This window comes from Toxorhynchites rutilus, chromosome 2 (assembly GCF_029784135.1).
Source record: "Toxorhynchites rutilus septentrionalis strain SRP chromosome 2, ASM2978413v1, whole genome shotgun sequence".
NCBI lineage: Eukaryota > Metazoa > Arthropoda > Insecta > Diptera > Culicidae > Toxorhynchites > Toxorhynchites rutilus.
The window spans coordinates 100226202-100252693 of record NC_073745.1 but is presented as its reverse complement, the minus strand read 5'-3'; the positions used below and the strand labels follow the sequence as shown (position 1 = coordinate 100252693).

At 36.9% G+C, this 26492-nt stretch overlaps 2 protein-coding genes across 3 annotated transcripts in view; one reads left to right on the top strand and one right to left on the bottom strand.

The window, feature by feature from the left end:
• LOC129765979 (zinc finger protein 91-like) overlaps positions 1-26492 on the bottom strand; it is a 43331-nt gene that overhangs the window by 6399 nt on the left and 10440 nt on the right. The window lies entirely within an intron of this gene.
• LOC129768098 (zinc finger protein 431-like) lies at positions 543-24613 on the top strand. 2 transcript variants are annotated; one of them, XM_055769518.1, is made up of 6 exons: positions 543-672; positions 19937-20164; positions 20217-21026; positions 21088-21474; positions 21527-22276; positions 22339-24613. In XM_055769518.1, exons 1-5 carry the CDS (start codon positions 580-582, stop codon positions 22250-22252), a joined length of 2244 nt encoding a protein of 747 aa, XP_055625493.1. In that variant the 5' UTR covers positions 543-579; the 3' UTR covers positions 22253-22276; positions 22339-24613. The 2 variants fall into 2 exon arrangements, with proteins under 2 accessions (XP_055625493.1, XP_055625492.1); XM_055769517.1 differs by lacking the exon at positions 543-672 and adding an exon at positions 19137-19685 and having other exon boundaries at positions 22339-24610.

Sequence of the window (26492 nt, the reverse complement as noted above, 5' to 3'; positions counted from 1 at the left end):
TTCGATGGTTCGACGACGTTCGACGCATCGTGTAATTGTTGGACCTGGGTCATGCGGATAGAATCAAATTGATTGTCAAAAAAATCCAATAAAAATGTCAAAAGAGATCCAATAATCAAAGGGGGAAAAACTGTAACATTTCTATAATAATTCACTACATAAAGAAAGTATTGTTATTAAAGGCAAAAATAATCAAACTAATAAAAATGAATGAACTACATTTCTGCATCAATTAACGCTAGCGTTCAAAATCATAAGTTCTTTGGCAAGAACTGATATGTGTTCAATATGTACAGTACCAACGACTTAACCAAAAAAGTATCAAATCGTGGTAGTTAAGTGTAATTTTTGAAGCCTACACAATAGACACCAGAACGAATCTGGCATAAAAAAGACGTTAATCTTTGAAGGGATTGATGTAAATATACACAAAATTCACGAACGGAAAAAGCGGATTTTATTTATTCGCTAAGATCATTACAACATGTGGTGATTAGTCTGTTATAGATCTGTGGTAGCTATTGATGAGAGCAAAATAAATGTGTTTAGAAAGCGAAGCAGTTGTGTGTTTATTCTGGCATGGTTATATTATCACAAATTGACGACGAGGTCAGGATTTTTTCTCAGTTTTGTGGCAATAACCTGTGCTTTATATACAAATATTCAATAACGGTAAGTTTTCACGGAATTAAAAATAAATAGTTGACAAAGAAATGGAATCCAATTGCCGGCAGCAAAGCAAGTCAGTAGAAAAAAGCTCATACCGTTTTGTTTGTAGGTTTGTGTAAGAGAGGTGGCACTGCGTCTAGAAGGCAGAGGAGAGAGAAAAGCTCTGTGTCTTGCAAACAGAAAGGTCCACGTCAAGAAAGGGGCTGTCCACATACCACGTGGACAGAAAAAGCACGATTTTGGACACCCCCCTCCCCCTCCGTGGACAAGCGTGGACATTCCTTATATCCCTCCCCCTGTTGTCCACGTGGACACTTCTCCAGTTTTCGGAAGAAAATCAAGAGAATTCTATATTTTTCGCTTAAATTTAATTTCAAGTTTGTTTCAATTTTCTATTACATGTTCTTATTAATAGGCATAATAGCCTTATTAATAGTAACGATTTGTTTTAAATTCACCGATGGTGATATCATCGCGCTGTTCAAATTGTCTAAATCTTGTAATGTATTACTAGTTGCACACTCGTCACATTCTCACTCAAACGAATAAACAGTATAGTGTCCAAATTCTGTTGCTGTTGATTTAACTGATCCGAAGATTTAGATTAACATTAGTTTACTATTCGCGTTTGTATTTGTATTGCCTGCATTAAACTTTGTGCTTCGTTTATGGGAAGGGATAATGATAATCGATTGGTGGATTGAACACACTTTGAAAATAAATTTATCATAATTTACTTCTCCGTATCAAATATGTTTGCTATGTAATTTAAAATTATATCAATTTTCGAGTGGTGAAAAATTTTAAAGAAAGGTTATGTCTAATAATGATTTTATATTATAATGATCAATTTTAGCCGTACTATCATAGTAGTTAAGTCGGGGTCAGGACTACGTGTTTCAAGTAATCAAATAACACCAAGTCAAAATTTCCATTCTAAATTGAAAATAATATGTCTCAGAATCCGGATGTTGCATCTAGATGTTGACACTGTACATTCATGATCGCGGATTGCGAAATATTTTCTCGTCTTACGGAAATCTTAACAGTTGATAATCTGAAGATACCATATCTGGTGAATAAAGCGGGTGGAGTCCTTGGAAGTGCCCTTGAAGCGTTCTAGATCGTTGATTTTAATACGTTCAGCTCAATCAGTACTCGATGGAATTCATCGAAACTAGTTGCTTGGTAGAAGCTCAAAATGTAGATTTTCTTCCAGTCCTACCAGACCCAGAGAACCTCCTTCGTGGTTGTAACTCAACATTATTTTGAATGATTTGCTCTTCACAATTTGCTACAAATATGTATTGTACTCTCGTAGTCGAATGGTTATCGTCACACATTATCATGCTAGGGATTCGAGTTCGATTCCCGTTCTGGCCGGGGGCTTTTTCGTCAAAGAAATTTCTTCCGACTTGCACTGAGGTCGCGTGTATTGTAGAGCTTCATACTTCTGAATACATTCAAGGTGTGTTATTCGGCAAAGATATCTCAACTAAGTACTACTAATAAAAATGACGCAAGTAATACTTACCTCGAGAACCCCAAAGTTCCACTGAGAACGTTAAAGCCATCCGAGTCAAGTCATGCATTTTCGTTGCGTTTATGAAACGAATCGTAGATTGAAATGCGTTCTTTCAAATGTTCTTCGATAAAATAAACCCTTATTCCGGAGTCCGGTTGCGTTCAATATTGCGTTCTTTCATCTGACCGAGTCAAATCCAATCGAGTTGTGCAAATGTTGCAACCTAGGATTGCAGTATGCAAAAGTTGATCTCGTTCGGATTCTGATCTGTCAAATTCGATCGGGCTCCGGAATATGGGTTAATATGTAGTCCATACATTGTAGCGTTTTTCGTATCCATGCTGCACTAGGTGCTCATGAGCGGTTTCAGACATCTGTAGCGAATTCATTAATTCATGTGTCGTGTACCGTGGATTACTCCTGATAAGTGTCTCAATTTGATTGACATCAATAGCAGCATTGTAATAAAATTCCGCTACAGATAAATGCTAATGAGCTTAAAATAAACAAACGGGGTAAAAAAAAATTGTTTTACAGACAACCCACTAGAAGCGTATTACAAAAATTACCAGATAGCAATAAAGAAAAACATCATTGAAAGAAACAGATCTCAACAGATACGGCCCGTGTACCCATGAAAGATTTTGTTGTTCGTTTCAATTTTCGGAAAATCTTGGGAGCTCTCGGAAAAAAAACGAAGCCGTTTTATCATCAAGAGCAGCAGCTGAATCGAAACCTGCACATAAGTCGTGATTTTTCATACTACAAAAATTCCAACATTCTTTGTGTCTTTATCCTGACGGAATACATGGTCCTCTATCACCGATTGGAATAAATTAATCGATGCCAGTTCATGCGCGTTCCTTTCAGAATATACATTTCCTGGAAGAAATCCAGCCATATGAAAAATAAGGATGTTTGACCGGGCAGCACACTCAGGCAACTCAGTCTTTTTATTGTTGAATACAGAGTACTCAGGGAGGGCGTAAAGTTAAAAATATCTTGTAAATATAGAGCAGATCTCATTAAATTTTGACTATAAATATGAATGTTTTACTTAAAAATATACTTTATGTGTCCACGTGGACATTATCTAAACCCCCTCCCCCTCACCGTGGACAAACGTGGACTTTTTCGTAACCCCTACCCCCCCTAAAGTTGTCCACGTGGTATGTGGACAGCCCCAAAGCGGTGGAGAGTCGAGAAGAAGTTATAATCAAAGCTCTGTGTCTTGTAAACAGGAAGGGCCCACGTCAAGGCAGCGGCGAAGAATTGCAAAACATCGTGTTATCAAAACTCTGTGTATTGCAAACAGAAGAGCCCGCGTCAAGATAGCGGCGGAAAATCGAGAGGTTTGCTAATCGTTGGCAGTTGTCTAGAAGCGGTGTCAAGAGAATAGAAGCCAGCTTACGTTCGAAGTTGTTGAGTTTGTTGCGCTGTGTCTGGTATGCAGAAAATTCGGATATATTTGTGCGTTGTGCTAATTTGACTTATAATTATACAGCAGTGATCACCCAGCAAACATTAAATCGTATAATTTTGCACGTGCCAAGTCTTACAAGCGTATATATAACATCATATGCCCTAAAATTTGTTTGGCATATAATGCGCCTAACTGGCATATGCATGCAAAAGTGAGGCCATATACATACATGGCAAATGCTTCCCGAATTTGTTTGGATGAATATGCAACTTTGACCGGCTATAATAGCGATTATGTTGGAATTGAATTGCGATCTAATATGAATATATTCATGAATTGTCAAAGCACAAATACGACTTTTGCCATCCTCATATACGATTTATTACAGACATAGAAAAAAAACAAATGGCGCAAAATATTTTTGTGAAATGTTTATTATAACCTCTCGAATCGCCATTTTTATATATGAGTATTCATGTTCGTAGAAATAATAATTGATTGATAGACTTATGGTGGGAGTGGAATATGAATGTTTAAAATGACACAGATTGATGTTTGGTGGAAACTGCTCCGATATGGGTTCAAACTCCGGTCGTCTGGATTATCATCCACCAGCTATCTCGCGCGGCTATCTGAAATTGAAATTCAACAGCGGTTAAAACTTTCGAGTGCATCAGCGTTCCATTGACATTTCAATATGATGTAATATGTTCTTTATTAGGATCTAATATGATTTACTGTTTCATGATTTTCTTCAGCATGCAACACGATTTAATACAGTACTAAATCGACTTAAATTATATGCTTATACGAAACACAAACTGCATCAGCATAATATACGCATATGATTCGGATTAAATATATTTTACGACAATATACATCATAAAATTAATGTTTATTATACCGAATTGCGACTTAATTTGATAATGGTATATAAAATCGAGTTTTTACATTTTATGCGATTTCAAATATACACGATACATACATTGATTGATATTATATGCGATTCTGATTTATTCGGATTTCTTGTAAGACTTGGCACGTGCAAAATTATACGATTTAATGTTTGCTGGGTTGCGGCTGTGAAACGATGGATGAAAGCAAAATCTTTTCTAAACTGCCTCCGTTATCTATTGTGGGAGTCTCATTAACGGATCGCAGGAACAGATGGATCACATGGAAGAGAGGTTTTGAAATTTGTATGCGTGCAGCGAAATTAAAAGATGGAACAGAGAAGAAAGATATGCTTTTGGCGTGCGGTTCGTTCGAACTTTAAGATATTTTCTTTGGTATCCCGGGAGCAGACGTGACTGCCGATGAAGATCAGGGAATCGATCCATATGTTGTAGCATTGCAGAAGTTAGACGAATATTTCGCCCCCAACGTCACGAGGCCCATGAAAGATTAATATTCTGGACTATGCAACTAGAACCTGATGAACCCTAGAAAAGTTTCTGATGCGTGTACAAGCATATGGTCCGGAATGTAATTTCGGAAAATCAGCCACGGAGAGTTGCGATTGTTGACAAGATGCTCCAGTTTGTAAAGGACGCTTTTCATCAACTCCAGCTCGATGATGAAAGCAAACATTTCATAACCCATAACCCAGCAAACTTTCATAACCCATCGAGGACTTTTCCGGTAGAAGCGCTTGATATTCGGGATTTCTTGAGCACCAGAAATATTCCAGAAAATTTTAGAACCGATTTTGGCGGATTGTGAGAATACGGTAAATTTTATAGATGACATTGTTGTGACAGGTAAGCCAGAAACAGAGCATATGGCTCTGGAGAAGGTCTTTAAAAAGCTCAGTGAATACGGGATTCTTCTAAATCAATCTAAATGCTCTTTCAAGCTTACTGAGATTGAATTTATCGGCCAGCGATTCAATCAGAATGGAATGATACCTTCTCAAAGCAAGATAGCAGCCATACAAAGTTTTCGTCCACCGAAGAAGTCCTAAGCTTTCTAGGCCTCGTAAATTACGTGGGGTCGTTTATTCCAAACTTAGCAACTATCTCGTTTCCATTGCGTGAGCTTACCAAGAATACTTCAACTTTTGTCTGGGAAAAAGACCAAGAAAAAGCTTTCAACGAACTCATTCGGCTGGTCGGAAACATTGAGACACTTGCTCATTTCGATCCAAAACTTAAAACTAGAGTTGTGGCAGACGCGTCCCCAGTTGGATTAGGAGCAGTCCTTCTGCAGTTCCGTGAAGGTCATCCTAAGGTCGTCGCATATGCCAGCAAAAGTTTAACAAGCACGGAGTGTCGGTTCGTACAAACGGGGAAGAAAACTTTGGCCCTGATTTGGGCTGTGGAGCGATTCCAGATTTACCTCTTTGGCATAAGTTTCGAGCTTGAAACCGACCGCAAACCTCTCGAATCTATTTTTGCGCCAACTTCATCTCCATGCTTGCGGATTGAGCGCTGGGTCTTAAGGCTTAAAGCGTTCAGCTATGACATTGTATATCGTAAAGGGAAGTCAAACATTGTAGATTCATTTTCGCGATTATCACACGATTATCATGTCATTGAACACAGCTGTTTACATAGAGGAAGTTGAGATAGCTTCGGTTAATGATCCAGAAAGGCAAGCATTGAGAGAATGTATAGAGAAGGGAGTATGGAACTACGCAAATGATATGCTGGAGCCTTACCATGCATTTCGAGCTGAATTAGGGACAATTGGAGATATGATCGTTAGAGGTAGCAAACTAGTCATACCTTAAAGTATTAGGCAAAGATTGCTTGAACTTGGCCATGAAGGACATCCTGGAAGTACAAAAATGCAGCAGCGACTGAGATGTAACTGTTGATGGCCTCGAATGAACGATTCTATTAGTCGAATGGTCGATGGTTGTGCAGGATGTAGACTAGCAAGCCAGCCAAATCGATCAGAACCTATGACTAGGAGAGCTTTGCCTGATAAATCATGGGTGGACGTGGCAATTCACTTTCTCGAGCCACTTTCATCAGGAGATTATTTGCTGGAGATCATCGACTATTTTCACAGTAAGATCACAGCAATCGAGACAGCTGAACGGTTGGAAAAAAATATTTGTTAAACTAGGATATCCGAGAACTATCACTCTCGATAATGGACGACAGTTTGTGAGCACTTACTTTGATCAATATTACAAGCAGCGTGGTATTGTGCTCAACAAGACGACTCCGTATTGGTCCCAAGAGAATGGTCTAGTTGAATGCCAAAACAGGTCTCTAATAAAAAGACTTAAAATTAGTCAAGCTCAGCTCAGCGATTGGAAGGCTGATTTAGGAACGTACCTCTCCATGTACTATTCCACACCCCACAGCGCTACTGGGAAAATTCCGAGTGAATTGATGTTCGATCGAACTATACGGACTAAAATACCATCGTTACATGACGTCAGCACAGGCACGGCGTTGCCTTCTTCGGACTACAGGGATAGAGACAAGCACATCAAGGAAAACGGGAAGATGTCCGAGGATCAACGTCGAAAAGCCAAATCATTACAAATTGTTACGGGCGATAAAGTGGTAATGAAAAATTCCATGCTTACATACAAACTTGCCACTACATTCAACCCTACAGTTATGACCGTTGTAGGTAAGCAAGGCCCACGAGTAAGCCCACGAGAAGCAGAACGATGCGGGTTTTACTGGACCGACAATTATTGTTGGAAATCGATTAACTTCACCGGAATCTATTGTCGAAGACAAGTCGACAGAGCACCTTCGTCCCAAGCGTGTGATTAAACGTCCAAGCCGATTCATGGAGTGACTTATATTAAATATTGAATTGTTACCATTTTAGATCATTATTTCATTGTAATCTTTGAGTCTTTGTTTCTAAAACGAGGGGAGATGTGGTGATTAGTCTGTTATAGATCTGTGGTAGCTACTGTGTCTAGAAAGCGAAGCAGTTGAGTGTTTATTCTGGCAACAAAAATTATGATACACTCTGATAATAAGGTTCATTCAATGTTTCCAATAACTGAGATTGATCCAACCATTGTCATTTGTCGTTCATTCCTGTTATGTTTGTTGTCTGAGGAAAATAATATTTCAGTTCCAACTACTTCCTGGCGTTCTGTCTACAGATATTTGAATTTGTGGAAACCTTACAAGAGCGTTTCCACAAAACGATACTGACAGCGTTTCACCACCAACTCGTTTTGCAGTTTGTTTTAATGATTCGCCGGCTATATGTTTGCCCTGAGATAGTGTATATAAACTTCTGTCATCCAAATTGTGTTCCAATTGGTTTTCACTTCCCGGTCTTCCCATTTCTTCGGCTCACTTTTCAACACACAGTCAGAAATTCCACAGAATGGTTCTGAACCAGTGAAGGGTGAGCTTGAGCCGTTTCTAACAAGTTCATCTACTCACTCGTTGTCCTCTATACCGCAATGGCCATGAAGCCAGTATAGTTTTACCGATTTTATCTGACCTAATTGCCGTAAAAGGAAGATGCATGGTCCAGAAGGTAAGAGATTCAGGATGCTCAAGTGACCAGTTTTGCCCCCGTCTAGTATTTTTTTTCTATCTTTTAAGCTTGAGAGCGCTTTTCTTAGCCTGAACATGTTGGTTCAAAGGCAACAGGTGAAGGATAGCCTCCAATGCCTCCGAGGGTGTGTTTCGCATTGCTCCAGTAATGGCAATGTAAGCTAGTCGTTGGAGTTTGTTTAGCTTTTTTGTAGCTACAGTCTCCTTAGTCTTCGGCCACAGTACTAGTGAGGCATAGGTTATTCTAGGCCGCACAATTGCAGTGTAGACCAACATAACCATTTTTGGTTTGAGGCCTCATGTTCTTCCTATCATTTTAGAACATGCACATAGGGCTGAATTGGCCCTGGAATTATTGAATCTAAGTGCGCATTTCAGTTTTGTTTGTCATCTAGGATAACACCTAGGTATTTCACTGAAGCGCTGCTTTTTATTTCTTTTCCCTAAAATGTAAAGACTGCAGATGCTATTTTTTTTTGATTTTTGGTGAGTGGCATAAGACCCTGTTCTCACAGTAGCATGACATGGGCATGTCTCGCCACGATATTTCAATTCACTCACTGCACCGTGCCAGCGGCGTTTCTTCGGCGTATTTTATCAAAATTGTCAATGTGTGTATGTAAGAAAGAATGACATTTGGTTTTATTTTGGAAAATTCCAGCACCGTTAAACGTATCCGGGTCAAAACATCAGCGATGAAAAAAAGACACAGGAGAGTTGTGTCCGAGACACGACCGCATAGTTGACGTAGGATTAGGCTATCTAGTGATTTTGAATAATGTTTTGGTGGCCCTGAAAGGGAGCGTTTTGTTTGATTGTTGAGTATTGTTTGTTCACTCTACCAGTGTTTACCGAGTGATGATGACAGAAGGATGGTAAACAGTCGTTGAATGGTGCGTATCAGATAAAAGATACTGAAGTGGAACGAGATATGATGAAAACCGCCTTCTGTGATCCTAGACGAGATGCCTTCTGTGTTATGTATGGATGAAATAAAGAAAAAACTCACCAATGTAATATGAGATAATTAACAATGCCGAACACAATTATAATTTTTTCTCATCAGTAAAAACATGTTACTTTAATATAGAAAAAACATATTTGAAACGGAAAAGGTAATTTTCATTTATAATTTTTGATTTATGATAGTTTATTCAACCCAATGCGAATTTTAATCGGACTAACAACACCTAATGCTATATGTAGAGCATAGAGGAAATCACTTTTTCCAATATTTCTTCACTTTTCCAATTATTATCGCCGTATAAACTTTCCTTGTGTGAAAATGAACACAAAAAACTGACAGCTTAAACCAAATGACCTGTTCTCGAGCTGGAACACACCTTGGCTTTATTTTATGAAAATTGAAATAAATCGTTTCATACATCAAATCATTTTTAACACAACTGCTACCATATACAATTTTACACTTTACACAACACAATCGATCGGTCATTGATATGAAATTTCACGAAGCAACCAACATTTAAGTTCCACATTTTATTTGCTAGAATAAATCGTATCACTCACCTTACTTGCAATATAAAAGTGCCCCCGACTTGCATATATTTGCAAAGATCACCCGGGATTTTTGATGTCCCTGTTAGGAAACACATTTCGGTGGGAGTATTCCAATCTTTGTTTTTGAGAGGCTTTTAACTTTGCAGTTCATTCGCCTTCATAGATAGGAGTAAAAGCTCCCCCTACTTTTATGTGTTTGCAATACCGATTTCCCCTAGGCAGCTTGGTTTTGATGTCTCTGTTAGGGACCCGCCGCATGTGTCGTCAATTTCGACCAATCAGAAGTGGGTATTTCCGTTAGGATAGGGGTTGAGATTTTTCAATTGTTCGATAGTTAGTTTCATGACATATATTACTTTATCCATATATAAAAAATTGTTATGGAGTGCCGAAATCGATTGACGCAAAAATTTCATCAATCCATCATGAAATGACTGAGCAATAAACGTTTGAAATTGGACAATTTTCACGATGCGCTCGATTTTCGATTTTCAGTTTGTACCCCAATATGTTCCCGAAAGACGTAATCCTACGTCAATATGTTTTTAATTAGTGTCTGAGTCAAGCAAGAAGGGATTCAGCACATGCATGCGGCGTCCACGCTTTATGTTATCGAAAGCAACTCGCAAATTCTGAAGATATCGATTGGTATTGCGCGTCACAATGAATCAAAACAATAACAAACAAATTAGCTTTCATAATACGGCTTCTATCTTAGTTATTTATTTTGATATATCTTCACAAAATTAAATATCTTCATAGTGAATAAAATTGAAACACCCAGCTCATGAAAAGATCTGTAATTCTTTCATAGTTAAGTATTGAGATTGATTTTGGAGTTGGGAGTCAATGAATCGTGAGTTGTCTGAAGTCATTTTTCCTCACGAGCACTTAGGAAGTCATTTAGATACTCAATACAGAATGATAAATTTTGACAAGTAATAAAATATTTTAATACGCTTCTTTTAAAAGAAAGAAGAAAAAATTTAAAAACGTACACGTGGAAAAAAAGAGTAGAGGTATGAAAATATCCACCGTTGTCCACGTAGGGAGAGGGGAGAGTCTAAAATCATGCTTTTTCTGTCCACGTGGTATGTGGACAGAAAAAGTAAAAGGCTTGGAATACAACAGCTACAATGGAGCCAAGGTTGCATCACGCAGCGTGAAGCGAGCTCAAAGCATCACTGTTCAAAGCATCACTGTAGCGTCAACTACCAGAAAAATATACGAAAATAAACATTGGAAATGTTATTGATGATGTCGATTTCCTCCCAAAATCAGTTTCTAAGCTGTATGTACCATATATCGTCCTTTGCATCCTGCGCATGTTTTGACGTAGGACTACGTCTTTCATTTCTATACCGGGGTGTAAAATCAAAGTTTCGAAAACGAAAGCGTTACTCCGGAGACCGAGATTTTGAGTGTTAATAGCTCCTAAACAACTGAACGAAATGGTATGATAAACACTTCATTCGAAAGATAAAATGTCTACGCGTTCTATACTTGTTACTTTCTGATCCAAAAACTTGTTTCAATAGTCTTAAATTTGCTTTCAAAATAGGCTATTGAAATCACCAATCGGTATATAAGCGAGCGCCGCTCGGAAATCCACTCAGTTCAAATTGAACAGCGATTGGAGCATGTTGTCGCTGTTGTAGTGAAGTTCTTCATTTATCATGAAAGCGCGGATGAACGGTATCACCAAGAGCCTGTTTGTGCACCTTAGGCCAGAAGGGAATCCATCAGGAGGAGAGTGATGCTACAAACGGTTCCCCGGGATGATCTCGAAGCAGCTGCTACACACACACACACACATACACCCACGGAATTCTTTCCGTTTGGATCGAGAAAGATCCGGAAAATAATCTGCCAGTTCCTCTAGGAATTTAAAAATACATTCATGTGAAAGAGTTTATTTGAATGTTTTCTATCCATGTAACACTGTGACCAAATATGTTTCAATCAAGTGCTATTAACAGATGGTTATCGAGTTAGCATTAACCACTGGTGGGCTTCCAGTATCGAGGAAAATGTGGAAATATCTAATCGTTACTGAAAATAATCTGCCAGTTCCTCTGGGAATTTAAAATTACATTCATATGAAAGAGTTTATTTTAATGTTTTCTATCCATGTAACACTGTGACCAAATACATTAGGTTTTGTGATTTTTCAATCAATCGCAATCAACAGGATAGCTTCTGAAGATTATTCTTCCCCATCAGTAGGATATTTCCGTATCCAATATTGGATGCATAAAACCTTGTGCCTCCAACGTAATACTTATGACAGACATACAGCTGTACTACCGTTGTACTTCGAAAATTGTATGTCTGTCACCATGTACAGCGCTAGAACCATGCAAGCAACTCGGTACAATCGCTGTACCTGTACCGACCTATTTTACCGCTGTACATGGCTACAGTTGTACTGTGCGCAGCGCCATAGACGGTTAGTGGTGGGTAGCATGAACAAGCAGAATCAAATCACTTGATAAACGTTCTTTTCATTGACTTTCTTTTAAGTTAATAACTCAGATTGGAAACTTTTTTGTTGTGTTTGATAGTTTAGACACTAAATAAAAACCTTTTTCATTGAAATATGTGGTGGAAATTGGAAAAATATCTGATTGTCAGTTTGACATACGGTACAATGTACAACCAAAGTATGTCTGTCATGGTACGATGGTACCTGTACAACGCTGTACACGTACAACGCAAGTACAGCTGTATGTCTGTCCCTGGTATAACGCTCTCGTTTTCGAAGTTCTCCAAATATTCATTCATTCAGAATGAATTCAGATTCAACTTCATACAAATGATCTCTAAATCAACGATAGTCCTACGTCACCCTTGCGGTTATACCATAGATATAACCCACTTCCTGTTTTTTTTTCTTCTCTTGACACACCCGCTGTGCATACTCTTGCTGGTCGAGCTGCTTGGCAAATATGCTATCTAATTCCTCCGATTTCGATGTAGGCAGAATACGATTTCCATATTTCTGGCTTCAATGTTGTTCGCATTTCTGTTACAGTTGCTCCTCGCTTATAATCGGCACAGATTCCCAAACTATATATTTTTTTTCTATGTCAATATTTTTTAAATTGTTGCTAAAATATTGCGTTGCAAACTCCTACTATTCCACAAACTCCTGGAAGATAATATCACAATGTGTTCCTGATTTCTGGAATTAAGAACCTGGAATAAACAAATTGATAATTGAGATAGCAAAATTTATTCTCTGTATGATTGATTAGACTTGCAGAAATAACTTCCGACACTCTATCTCTTGTGTGGCCGTGCTTTCTATTGCCGACAATTATATATATATATATATATATATATATATATATTCTCTATATATATATATATATATATATATATATATATATATATATATATATATATATATATATATATATATATATATATATATATATATATATATATATATATATATATATATATATATATATATATATATATTCTATATATATATATATATATATATATATATATATTCAATCTCACCATTTTCGAAACGCGCTTTGATTGTTAAAAATGATAATAATGATTACAGATCAAAACAAATCGAAAAAGATCCAATTAAAATATCAAATCACAAAAGGCCAGCCGTATGGCACCCGCCATGTTTTTGGCGCCAACATCTCAAACGTCAAAAGTATTTGTTTTCTTCAAAACAGCGATCCGCGTTGACGCCATTGAGCTTCGTTTACTAGTTTAGGAGAGCGTCAAAGAATAGCTGATTTTCAGTCAGAATGAACGTTTTCAAAATTAAAATTATGAATGAAAATTAGCTTTTCCATATCAAATTAGTATTCTATTTAAATTAAAAACATTTTTGTTTGCAGTTGGGGAAAAAGTCTCATACGAAAATTGTTTATGGAGACAACTTAATATTATAATGAAAAAAATCAGTAACAATGTTGGAATTGTATAGCCATATGGTTGAATGAAAGTCAGAAATATGTGTCTCAAGTAATTAAATTACATGATGTGAAAATTTGGTTCAAATTTTGAAATTCAAAACCGGCTTGGTGTCTTCTAATCTGATAGAGATTACACTAACGAGTTTGGGACCCAAATTATGGCCCTAATTTGAAGTCGCCACCAGACGTCGACACTATTTTTCTGTCATCGCGAATTACCAATTTACCCAGGGGTTAGACATCAATTGAATATAGGCTACCCAAAATCAAAATCAATATGGCGTCATTTGTTTACCAACATATCATTTGCGAGGATGGAAATCGTTGAAATCACGGAGATAGTAAAAATAAAGAAAAATGCGCTGCTTTATTTGTAACTGCATGAGCGATTTTCATATTTCGGTTTCACATGGAGGTGTTCACAGTTAACATGGAGTTTAAAGTTAGCCACTATTCGACTATATAACCGGACCGAGTTGTAAACAACAGTAATTGACAGAACCAAAATGTCAGTGAACCGCAGCAATATTGGGTACACTAGTAACACGGCAGTGGAACTTCATACAAATCACTCGTCGAAAAGTGTCTCCTTTTTCACTGCTTGTTTACATCGACGAATATATATTTTTCCACTATGTTTCGTAGGAGAGTGTATGCATACTGACAGATTTCTACTACGAGGTGTTTAATGAAGGATGAAAGGTGGGAATGTTTATATTTATATATGATTTATCGTACGATTTAATTGAATGCATAAAAGTTGTCAACAAAACTGGAGTTAAGCACATTTTTAAATTTGAACAAATATTGATAAGAGGTTCCCAGCAATTCTTGATGTTTATTGCGTGATTTGGTAACTGCATAAGTTGTTTGAAATGAAGGTTTAGTGTAATTATTTTATTTTGAGGATTATGTTCACAAACATACAAGTATGATTAATATGAATTGCGTGTATATGATGCGCCTAGCCAGCCCATACATGCAAACGTGGAGGCGATATACATACATCCTATAAAATAATAAATCGTATAATTATCGTTTATATTACATGATATACCCCATATACATGTATATGGCCTCCAATTTCATATGCATATGCCAGTTATACACATCATACAAGTAATGTGTCTTAGATGTATGTATATCGCCTTCAATTTTAGATTTTTGACGTAGGACTACGTCTTACATTAAGGGTGCCAAATCAGAAAACAGGTAACTTTTTTATGAAATAAAGTTAACGTTAATAACTACTTTTCTTGCTACGAACGGATTTAAACGTTTTGTATTCGATTGGAAATTTTTCTAAGATTTTTTTTTTTGATATTTTTGTTTGATATGCACATTACAATCCCATAGTCTGTATATGGTTTAAATTGATGAAAAATGGAAGAATTTTAAATTTCCATACATTTACAGTTCTGTCCATTTTTGTGCTTTCCTGAACAGAGCTGTCAATAACGGGTAGCTTATGCAGCCGCTAGAACAGAAACAACGAAGGGGGATAGCGAAAAGAAAAAAATGCGAAGTAAACTCCACCCTTGCATAGTATGTAAGCTGTCGCTAGCGTATAAGTATTGCATCGCCTCTGAGGAAAATTCTCAGAATATGTCTGTGCCCGAAACAACAAAGATCGCTTATTCTGCTCGTTTTGTGTTAAATGTATCCCTTAGAGCTGTGAACGCTAGTGAATATTTCACTTGAAGTGCATCTGGCATTGCAATTAACACAACCATCCGAAGCATGGCAAAGCAGGCGAAAAAAGAGAAGAGTACAAATAATTTTAGGTCGCTTCTAAACATCAGTGTTTGGTTTTTTTGTGTGTAGCTTGTTTTCATTGCGCAAAACATAGAACTTAGAAACTTTGTTGATGGTATCGACCGAGAGTCGAGAAACGATTTTCATAAACGGTTATTCTTGCGATGTTTCATTTTTAGCACTGCAACTGTATGCATCTGTTAGACGCGTATTTGATGCTTGTTGAATGGCGATGCACTTCTTCTTCTTCTTCTTTTGAATTATAGACACTTGAAACTCAGTGAGATCATTCGTCTTCGATGGCGATGCACGGAAGATGCCACTCGTTAATATTCAGTGCAATGCGTGCATTGACATAAAGAAACGAATTGCGACATATGACCATAGCGTATTGTTCTCGCAAAGTCAAAAAATGATCGTTGCTTCTCGAAATGAGTCTACAAAACTACGCAAGCCATTAAACATTTTCAGGGTCCCCGGAACTTTTTACTAAAGAGTTATTTTGACGTATTCGCAAATAATATTCGAAATGATAAACCATCAAATTTCAAAAGAAAAAAGATTGCGTAGTCCTACGTTCTAAGCGGTCGTGTCTCTGATACAACCCCTCGAATTTTTTTTTACTATTCAATGTTTGCTGAGTATACCCGAAGGCAGTTTTAAATTGTTAAAATATGAATGAAATTTTTTACTTCATGTTATTTGATTACTTGAAACATGTAGTACTGAACTTTATTTAACCATTTCTATATAAATTTTGCGATATTTCCACTAAAGCACAATAAACAATCAGGAATGAAGTATCCAAGTGCAACTCTTTCGTATCATATGCCACGACGACGATAGTCGTACTAGATGCATGTAGGAGTCGTATATTCATCCATCCAATCATCGTGAATACTGTTGCAAGTGGAAAATAAATGTGTGTTCATTGCTTATGACATTATACATTATGACATAAATAACCAGGTGTATGACAGGATTATAGCTATCTCACTCTACCTACCGTCACCGCCTATCTCACTATCCCTCTGCTGCAAAAGTTCATCATCGACATCACGATATGTCAGTTGGTGGTAAATTGGTAATTCGCGATGACGTCGACGTCTGGTGGCGACTTCAAGTTAGAGCCATAATTTGGGTCCCAAAAAAATAAGTGTAATCTCTACCAGATTAGAAGACACGGAGCCGGTTTTCAAATTTTGAAATTTGAATGAAAATTTTCACATTATGTTATTTAATTATTAGAAACACGTATTTCTGAGAGGAGGCGATCTGGCGTAGTGGTAACATCCATGCCTCTCACGCTAAAGGTCACGAGTTCAATTCTCACTCCCGACATTCTTCCAAAAATGGAAGTAAAAGTGACGAACCAGCCAAATGAGTTGAAAGTCACTATAATACAGATAAAAAAAAAAAACGTATTTCTGACTTTCATTCAACCATATGGTCATACAATTCCAACATTGTTGCTGATTTTTTTTCTTTATAATATAAAATTGTCTTCATGAACAATTTTCGTATGAGACTTTTTCCCCACCTGCAAACAAAAATGTTTTTTATTTAAACAGAATACTAATTTGATATGGAAAAGCTAATTTGCATTCATAATTTTAATTTTGAAAACGTTCATTCCGACTGAAAATCAGCCATTCTTTGACGCTCCCCTTAACTAGTAAACGAAGCTCACTGCCGTCAACGCGGATCGCTGTTTTGAAGAAAACAAATACTTCTGACGTTTGAGATGTTGGCACCAAAAACATGGCGGGTGCCATACGGCTGTAAATAACAACATAATACAGTAATTTAAATTTAATACGACATGCCGAGGCACCACTCAGTGTCGCTTTGGAGGCCTGTAATTTAACATTGGCGATGTGAGTCTGGTGGCAACTTTAATGTGGCGCCATAATTTGATCCCCGAACTCGATGTTTACAAAAATGTCAAATTAAACGTTTCACATTACAGGTCTGTTCAATAATCTAAACGTCGCATTAAATGTAACTTACTGTATATGAACAATATTTATTCCCAGCTGTTTTGAGGCATCTCGCACAAATTGACAATATCATTCAGTTGTCAGTGCAAGTCGGTTCGATTTTTAGAGTGTAAAACAAGTTCACTGTTTACATAAAAGCAATCTCGAATCGGTCCCACTTTTTTGCTTGAAGTTACTATCCCCTGCTAGTAATAAGAGGGATTTGACGTTTTAGTCATACCCCTGAATTTACCACCATCTGACATATCGTGAAGTCGATGATGAACTTTCACAGCAGAGGGATAGTGAGATATGCGGTGACGGTAGGTAGAGTGAGATAGCGATAATCGTGCCATACACTGAGAGGAAAATTTAGTAAATATGACGAATTTTTTGGTACATGTTACCAATTCTCTAGTCATTTTCTACCCTACTAATCATTGGTACATGTTACAAAAAAAGAATGGTAGGCACATATGTCAAACAAACTACAAATTGTTGGTCCAACATTGGTGCAATAACAGTGAAAATTTTGCTTCATATTTGTTAGAGGTAATCATCAGGGATAATGACAATCTTTTTTAATAATTATTTTTAATTTAAAAAATTGTATTCGATTGCGTTTAATTCTACATACTTAGAATACATTGTACTAATAACTTATTCTATAAACAACATCAATAATTCTCGTTGGAATCATTCTATAAACTGCGTACAAGAGGCAAATTTTAATCGCAGCCTCAACCACCTCAATTTGATGAGCATTTCCAAAGCAAGTTCCCGTTCCTCTTCCTGCTGCATCGCTCTGATTTGCATTAGCTGATTAGCAGCTGATTAGCAGAGTGACGGTAGAATTAGCACGTTTCATCCGTATTTTGTTCTCTCGTGTCCCTATGAAGAAAAGAAATACATATGTTGATGATATTAAATATGCAATAAATTATGTATGTTCACCTTAAGTTTTTTACGGTCGATGATGTGTTGAAGAAAGATTCCAATCTTAGCGACAAACTCGCCGTTACCTTCAATCCCATAGCTTGGATGGTTTTTGGTAAACAAGTATTACGAGTCTGGGATCATGCCAGCTGTAAAGACAAGGAAAAAGGTCAATAGTGTTGTAATGTATAAAATATAACTGATGTTTATCCTTGGCGGGAATATGAAAATAGTTTCCCGACCGAGGTGACTGATGTAATTATGTAAAAAAAAACGAATACTTATCTCCGATTTGTTTATGATGAATGATTGTACTGCATATAATTTTAAGGCCAACTAAAAAGAAAAAAAATGGTATTAGGTCAATTATATTAATATGGATCAAAATTTCTTATGATATTTTCCCCGCTGAAAATATGAAAACAAATTCTCGGGGGAGTTGAATGCATAATTGAATTCAATAAAAACAAAGTGCTTACCTCCAAATCGCTTCGTCTCCAAAAGACAAAAGACAAAGTGCGCACATCACAGTTGTTAGGTATGACAATAAAAACAAACTTACTAATGGTATGAAGTAAAATATACGAATTCCTGGTAGGAACATTCATTGCGTCTGACATCTTTTTTACGCAATTTTAGTAATATTTACAAAAAATGTGTATATTTTACCAATGTTTTTGCTACTAAAGATTTGGTAGCTGCTTTTACTAAACTATTTCTCCAGTGTACACCTGCAAAAGGCACATCTAAAAGGGTCTAAATCAAATCCACACAAACATTGGATCTAACCAAAAGGGTCTAACTGAAATCTACAAGAATGAAGGGACTACCTATTTATGTTTTCGTTCATTCAAAAAATTTGTGATGTTAGTGTTGCTTTTACGTACAGTGCCGTATCAATAATTGAAGCATATATTTTCGCGCGTCTGTTGATGCGTCATTAAGATTTTAATTACGTTACTGTTTTAAATAGGATTTGAAAAAGAGAGTCAAATTTTCAAAGCCATTTTTATCGAAACCATCGAAACTGACACATTTGAGATAGGCCCTGTGTCGTGCATATAGACATGACAATTATGAAAATTATTCCCAGTGTAGAATCCAATCGGAAGTGATCTAAATTGCACTGTTGACAAACATAACTCCAAATGCATTAATGTTTCTGTTATTTTTCTCGTTGTGATAAACCAAAAACAAATTACGAATCTAGTGATGGTTTCCACCCTTTCCACCGTTACGGATTTTACATCTCTTGATGAAAGCGAATGCAAGAAAGAGCTGGACAGAATTCGTTTTTATATTGCAAACTATAAACAGCTGTGCCGTTTGTGCTTGACCAATGAGCGCCTGGTAAATCTGTACTCAAATGTTCAGGGCAGTGATGTTTTCAATGTTAGGCATTTTATCAAAGAATCACTTCGGATGTTGGAACAAACTGTATGATGAGTTGTGTAAAGGCTGATTTAGACGATGCCAGTCAGCGCTCTAGTTGAAGTATCCCGTGAACAGAGAACAGACACTCTATTCAAGTTACTTTTACCAGTATCGAACAATTAATTGGCCTCTAACTTGAACAGAGTGTCTGTTCTCTATTCACTGGATACTTCAACTAGAGCGCTGACTGGCATCGTCTAAATCAGCCGTAAGGGTTTGAAGCATCATTTTTCACATGCACGTTTCCTTAACAGATTGACGAGGAGGACAGACTGCCAAATTTCATCTGCGAAAAGTGTGAACTGAATCTGAACATAATATTTAATTTTAAGAAACAATGTGAAGATTCCAGGAGAATTTTGGAAAAGGTACGGAATAAAACCATTGTACCGAATGATTTGCGAAAATCTGAAAGAAATGACCTCCAGAGTTGGGTGGAAACGAACAATGTCGGGTCGGATTGTGAGGAGAGCCTGAAGAAGGTGCGTTAGATGAATGATGTTATAAAAATGACTATTTTAAAGATTCTTCTAGCTACCACAAAACATTAACGTTGAAAACGTGGAAGGAACTGCCAGGGCGGAAAAACTATGTGAAGGGACGGATGCAGTAAAACCAGACTCAGATGAGATCAAACAGGAAGTTTGTGATCTTGGGATTCTACTTCTAGAAACAGAATGCAACATAGAACAGAATGACGGAAGGGTGGAAGAACATTGTGTCGAAACGGACGCAGTCAAAATAGAATTAGATAAGATCGAACAGGGAATGAGCGATTTAGGATTGCAGAATAATATTACAAATCTGATCGAAGAGAACCGCGATAAATTGCTAGAGAATAATTGTTCGGATAAGGATTGGAGTCCGGAAATACAGAAGCAAACGAATGATGTGACACGTGAAGAGGCTGAAAAAAACACAAGTGAAGCGAATCAAGAACGAAGGACACGAAGCAAGAAAACTGCCTCGAAAAATCGCTTCAAAAAAATACCGAACAAGAACATTTGTCCCGTTTGTGGAGCGTTGGTTAACAACATTAGAGATCATATGATAATCCATGAAAAAGTTCGTCCACATCAATGTCCGAAGTGTCCAAAAAACTTCACGTCTCGTGGCAAGTTACAATGCCACATCAATAGTGTCCATCTTAAGAAAAGGGATTACAAGTGTGAACTTTGTGACAAAGCATACTTGGAGAGAAACAGCCTCAAAAGACATCTCCGTATCCACGAGGACGATCCGAAGTTCAAATGTGATTTATGTCCGGAAGCATTCCAGTTCGCTGAGAAATTACGCTGCCATAAACTTCTGATACATATTCAAGCCAAGAAATATGAATGCCATGTACGGAACTGAACACTGAGATTCAATGTGTTATTTGTTTGATATATTTTTTTATTCATAGGTATGCGGGGCAATATTCCTCATGCGGACAACACTGAACAAACACCTGAAAGTGCACATCGACGAGAGACCCCACAAATGCGATTTTTGTGAAAAGACCTTTCGATTGTCTTATTGGAAAATTGCCCACATGCGAACACACACTGGCGAAAAGCCATTGCTATGTCGAATATGCGGAATTGGGTTCCCCCATCACAAAGGTCGTAGCATACATATGAAAACGAAGCATGCAAATGAATCGATCTTAAAGAAAAGGGCAATTATTCCGGATGATTTGAGAAAATCTGAACATAGCCAGGCCAATAGGGCCGGCATCCGCAACAGGATGAAAAAGAAAAACGTGAAAAAATTGCTAAATCGACCGAATTGTGAGGAAAATTTTAAGAAGGTAAGAATGAATGAATAATATTGCAAACATGACTATTTTGGAATTCTTTTAGGAGCCACAAAAGGTTAACGTTGGAAAAGTTGAAGAAACTTTCAAGATGGACATATCAAGTGACGGTACTGATGCAGTGAAAGCAAAATCAAATGAAATCAAACAGGAGGTTTGCGATCTCGGATTCCTATTTCTAGGAACAGAATGCAACATAGAACAAAATGATATCACAAATCTAGTCGATGAAAATTACACTGTGATACACGAAAAATTTGAAGAAACTTCCAGGGAGGAAGTACCATGCACCGAAACAGATGCAGTAAGAACAGAATCAGATGAGATCGAACAGAATGGTATTACAAATCTGAACGCAGAGAATTATAATGTAAAACAGGTGGGTTCAAGAGAAAACCCCGAGCTATTTCTAGAAGATAAATATTCGAATGGGGATTGGAGTCCGGACAAACTGAAAAAAGAACCAATGGTACGAGAGAAGAAAACTACCGTGAAGGGTTGTTCTAAAAAATTACCCAAAGAAAAAACAAATTGTCCCATATGTGGAGCTCTGGTTCACAGAATAAAGCCTCATATGGTACTTCATGAAAAAGTTCGCCCACATAAATGTACGGAATGTCCGAAAAACTTTGCGACTCGATGCAAATTACAATCCCACATCAATAGTGTTCATCTCAAGAAAAGAGATTACAAGTGTGAACTTTGTGGCAAAGCATACTTGGAGAAAAACCATCTAAAAAGACACATCCGTATCCACAAGGGCGAAGTATGAATGGTATCTGTGTCTGTTCGTCAAGTAGGGAATTGATAACTAGAATCGTGTTATTTTCCTTTTTGATTTTGGTTTTCTCTTTAAAGGTCTGCGGATAAATGTTCCTCCCACGAACCACGCTTATCAAACGAATGCACGTGCAAAACATGAGAGACCCCACAAGTGCTATTTCCTCTAAAAAAGCCCTGAAGGCGAATGAACTACGAAGTTTGATGACTCTTCATTACAAACAAGGAAGGAAGAAAGGCCTTTTGAACGGCCTCCTATGAAACTATTCACATGCGAATCCACACTGGAAAAAAACCACTGCAATGCGGAATATATCGAATAAAATCGACTCTGTTACAGCTCGATGAGGTACATATAGAGGTGGAGCAGTAGGCGAAGTGTATCTGTATTGGCAAGCAAAATATCGTGTCATAATTATTTGCATTCAATATGGAATGTATATGGAAGAAACAAAACAATGTTGAAAGTACTCACGGTTGCATGATAATTTGAGCCAAAATTCTAATGAAATCATTCAACTGTTTGTTTTTTAACAGATGACAATTGTATCGTGGCTTATTTCGATCAGTTATGTGGTAAAAAGGTCCAGAGAGCAGTCGTTTGCTTACTTCTCGAAAGCAGTAACATTTTCGGTGAAATTTTGAATAATTGGCGATTATTCTCTCACAACATACATTCCGACACTGAAAGTCTTCGAAACATCAACTTCATAACGTTGAAATAATGAAACTCCATTTGTTTCTATGTACGTGGAGGAGTGAAAATGGCACATGGAAATATCACTTCTATCCGTCTTTTTCGACGTGATTTCTCAAATATTCGCTGCACGCTATCACATTCGCCTCATATTCAGCGAGAACTCTAAAAAATGTACGTTTTTAATTAATGAGTTACTTCCTGAAAATAGCATTTTCACATGGATGCGGTGGGTAATCGAAGATAAACACAACGACTGACGTAACTATTTTAGATATAGCTATGGCAGCGCATGCTATGTCGCTCGAAACAGGACATTGGTTACAGCTGAACTATTAAATGAGCCTAGTAAAATAAACAGATGGGATGAAAAAAGTCGAATATGTGACTTTATCACAGTGTACATAAATGTAACAAGAATTCGTAACCTTAAAAAGGGTAGTTTGATGAGTTTAGCCTCAAGTAAGGCTGTTAACTGCTCGCTGGATAGAACGAGACTAGAAAGAAATTCGCAAATAACTTCTCTTCTACACTGCGTTTTATAACTATAGAACCGCTCCATTTTTCTGAGTTTCCAGAGATATGTAGGAAGTCGGTTGAATTGAAGTATATAGCATAGAATACAATAACTATCTTCATTTATAAGACCGGCCAATTGAACTTTATTGTTATGTTCAGGCGCGAAACATTTATAAAACTAAAATTCCAGTGTTTCATGACTATAGAACCAGATGAAAAACTCTCCTTTATAAAATGAACGTCAATTTCACATGAATTAGAATAAGTTTTTAATTCGTATGTCATCTTTAGTTCTCAATCAGTTCAAATAATCCATTCGGGGTGGCTTCGACCAAGCTGCGCTATGTTGTAGTGTGTAACTCGTTCTACGCAGAGGATACTGCTCGTTTAAGTTCTTCAAATCACTCATACTGCTTGTAAGCTGCGATCACTCCTCATAAGTTATTGATAGAGTTTTGATTTGATAAACAAGCTGCTCAGTTCAGAATCCCTATTCATCAAACCATGCCATGACCTTTCGGATTTTATGAATTGATGCCAAATTACTCAACTATCACATTGTTTTTGACGCAGAAACAACAGTAAATGATTCTGAAGTACTTTATTGCACTTCTGACTTGTTCGTTCGTGTTGTAAGCTATCCAAACCAGGCCTTTTTAAGAAAATTCTCCCCAAACCATAAAAATCCCCGCTGTATTTTGTCAACTCGTAACTTTGCATGCGGCAGTTTGATGATTTGAGGAAAATATTTTCTAAAAATCCTGGTTCAGAAAGCTTAATTTTTGATAGTCGATGTAGGTACCCTCAAGCAGGTATGGGCAAAATCGCATCGAAATTCGTTCAACAACACTCATTCACAGATAAAACTCACCCTTCTATTCTCCGTTTATGCCTCACTTGATTTGAGACAGAAAACATTCACCTATCCTCTTTGCAAAGTTCATTCTTGATTAGAACGAAAAAATACTGATACTTGAAAAGAAATGGAAAAAAAATACTTGAAACTTATTCCTTTTTGTTATGTTTTTTTTTAATATTTTGGCACTGAGAAAAGAGTATCGATTGATCAATTTTAAAACTGTTTGTTGTTTTTCTCAAAACAAAAGCGTGTCTTCTCATCTGACATCACTGATCATACCTAGAAAAACTGACTGAAGTCTGAAGGGAAATCGGTGTTTAAAAAAATAGTTTCGATGCCAAATGTCTTAAAATTGCATAACTGTTCGAGATTTACTGTTATCTCGAAGAAAAATATACTTTTTATTGGCACTTGGTCATTTTTTCGTCCTTTCAGATTTTTGACGATTTTTTTTTTTCGTGATGGCAAATCATCTCGAAAATCTCGACGTTTCATCCAATTCTAAGACGACATTTGGTATCAACAATTTTTTTTTTGAAAACCCCGATTTCCCTTACTCTCCCCATGGGTGATTTTTGGTTTTTCAAAAAACTCAAATTTTAACGTCTGCGACACTAGTAAATGAAGTTCGATTGAGCTAATATTTTGTAAAGGGTATTTTATCGTGCAAATCAACATTTCGCAGGAAGTCTCGTATGAAAAATCGATATGACGGTTTTCATTGGCACCCAAAACCATGCGTTTTGCCTCGTATTTCGAAGCAGTGTCGATTTTTGACAAAAAAAATTTTTTGAGATGACAGTAGACGTTTCATGTAATTTAAAGGCATCTGGCATCAAACTTTTTTTTTCCGAAAACCACGATATCCTTTACTACCCCCTTGGGTGATTTTTTGGTTTACAAAAAACTCAAACTTTGACGGCTGTGTGATACTAGTAAATAAAGTGCGATTGAGCTGATATTTTGCATAGGGTAGTTTTTCGTAGGTATCAACATTTTTAATCAAGTTTCCTATGAAAATTCTAAGGTAATTTTTTTCCCATACATCCATTGGCACTCTAGAGTCCACTGCCCATTCAACCATAAGCTTTGTAAAGACAGTCCTGGCAATATATTTAGCTCTAATCTCGTCTCTGATTGGATAGGAATTAGCTGTCTTGAAGACCTGGTCGAAGTCATTTAGGTTGAACGTGGGAAGAGCGTGTGTCCATGATGATACTAAGTGTTTCCTTAGAATCGGTTGTAAACTGGCCGTTTTCGTTTTTTAGACTATCTAGTCTATTGGGATGATCTTTTGGAAGGACTCTATGAAGTCTTTCCCACAGGTAGATTTTTTACTTGCTCACAGGTGAGATTCCAAGCCCGATTTGCGAATTTGTTTGTTATTTTCCGTTAGACAGTTTTTGTACTCTATTCAAAAAGAAGTAATTTTTACTTTGTCGAAAAGTTTTCTAGACAGTTTTCTAAGTTTTTCAAGTTCAATGTTCTACCAAGACACATCCTTGCAAGATGTTTTCCGCACTAGTGGACAGTTTTCCTCAAAGGTTGATGAAATATCGGTGGAAGTGGAAGTGGAAGAAATACTTTTTAGTGACATCAAATTCTTATCCAGAAGTTTGGAATGATAAATAACCCGATTTGTTTTTCTTGGGTCTCTGAAGTGTTCAATCAGAAGATCACCCGAATTATAATTAAACATTATATATTTTTGATCAGATAGAGATTCTTCACTTGACACATGCCATTCTTCAACATATGACCCATCCCATAAGGTTATGCACCAGAGAACCAAATCTCAAATCTAGTTTTAGAAGAAAAATGAAAACTTTATTTGAATAAGCACTGGTTATATCATAAATTCTTGGAAATGAACATGATTTTCATGCACCAACCTTTGAGAGGGACGAGTTTAAAAAACTACATAGTTATATTTAAAATATTTTAGATTTTTTTACCCCCGTTCAGGATCACCGGTCGCGTTAGGACCACCTTCCCCTATAGGATGGACCTTTAGTAAGGAAAGGGCAGGTCTCAGAGGAAGTGAGAATTGTTCAAAATAATAAAAAAACATAAAAAATAGTATATAGCCTTCTCCAATACGGTGAAATTCTTATTGATTACAACTTATTGATTGTGTGACGTGTCAACGCTTTGTGG

Excerpts from the sequence above, each read along its gene's own strand:
- LOC129768098 (XM_055769517.1), top strand. The coding sequence starts at position 19,461 with ATGGTTTCCACCCTTTCCACCGTTACGGATTTTACATCTCTTGATGAA. Across the intron at positions 19,686-19,936 it reads TTCGGATGTTGGAACAAACT|ATTGACGAGGAGGACAGACT; the intron begins GTATGATGAGTT and ends TTTCCTTAACAG. Across the intron at positions 21,027-21,087 it reads CCAAGAAATATGAATGCCAT|GTATGCGGGGCAATATTCCT; the intron begins GTACGGAACTGA and ends TTTTATTCATAG.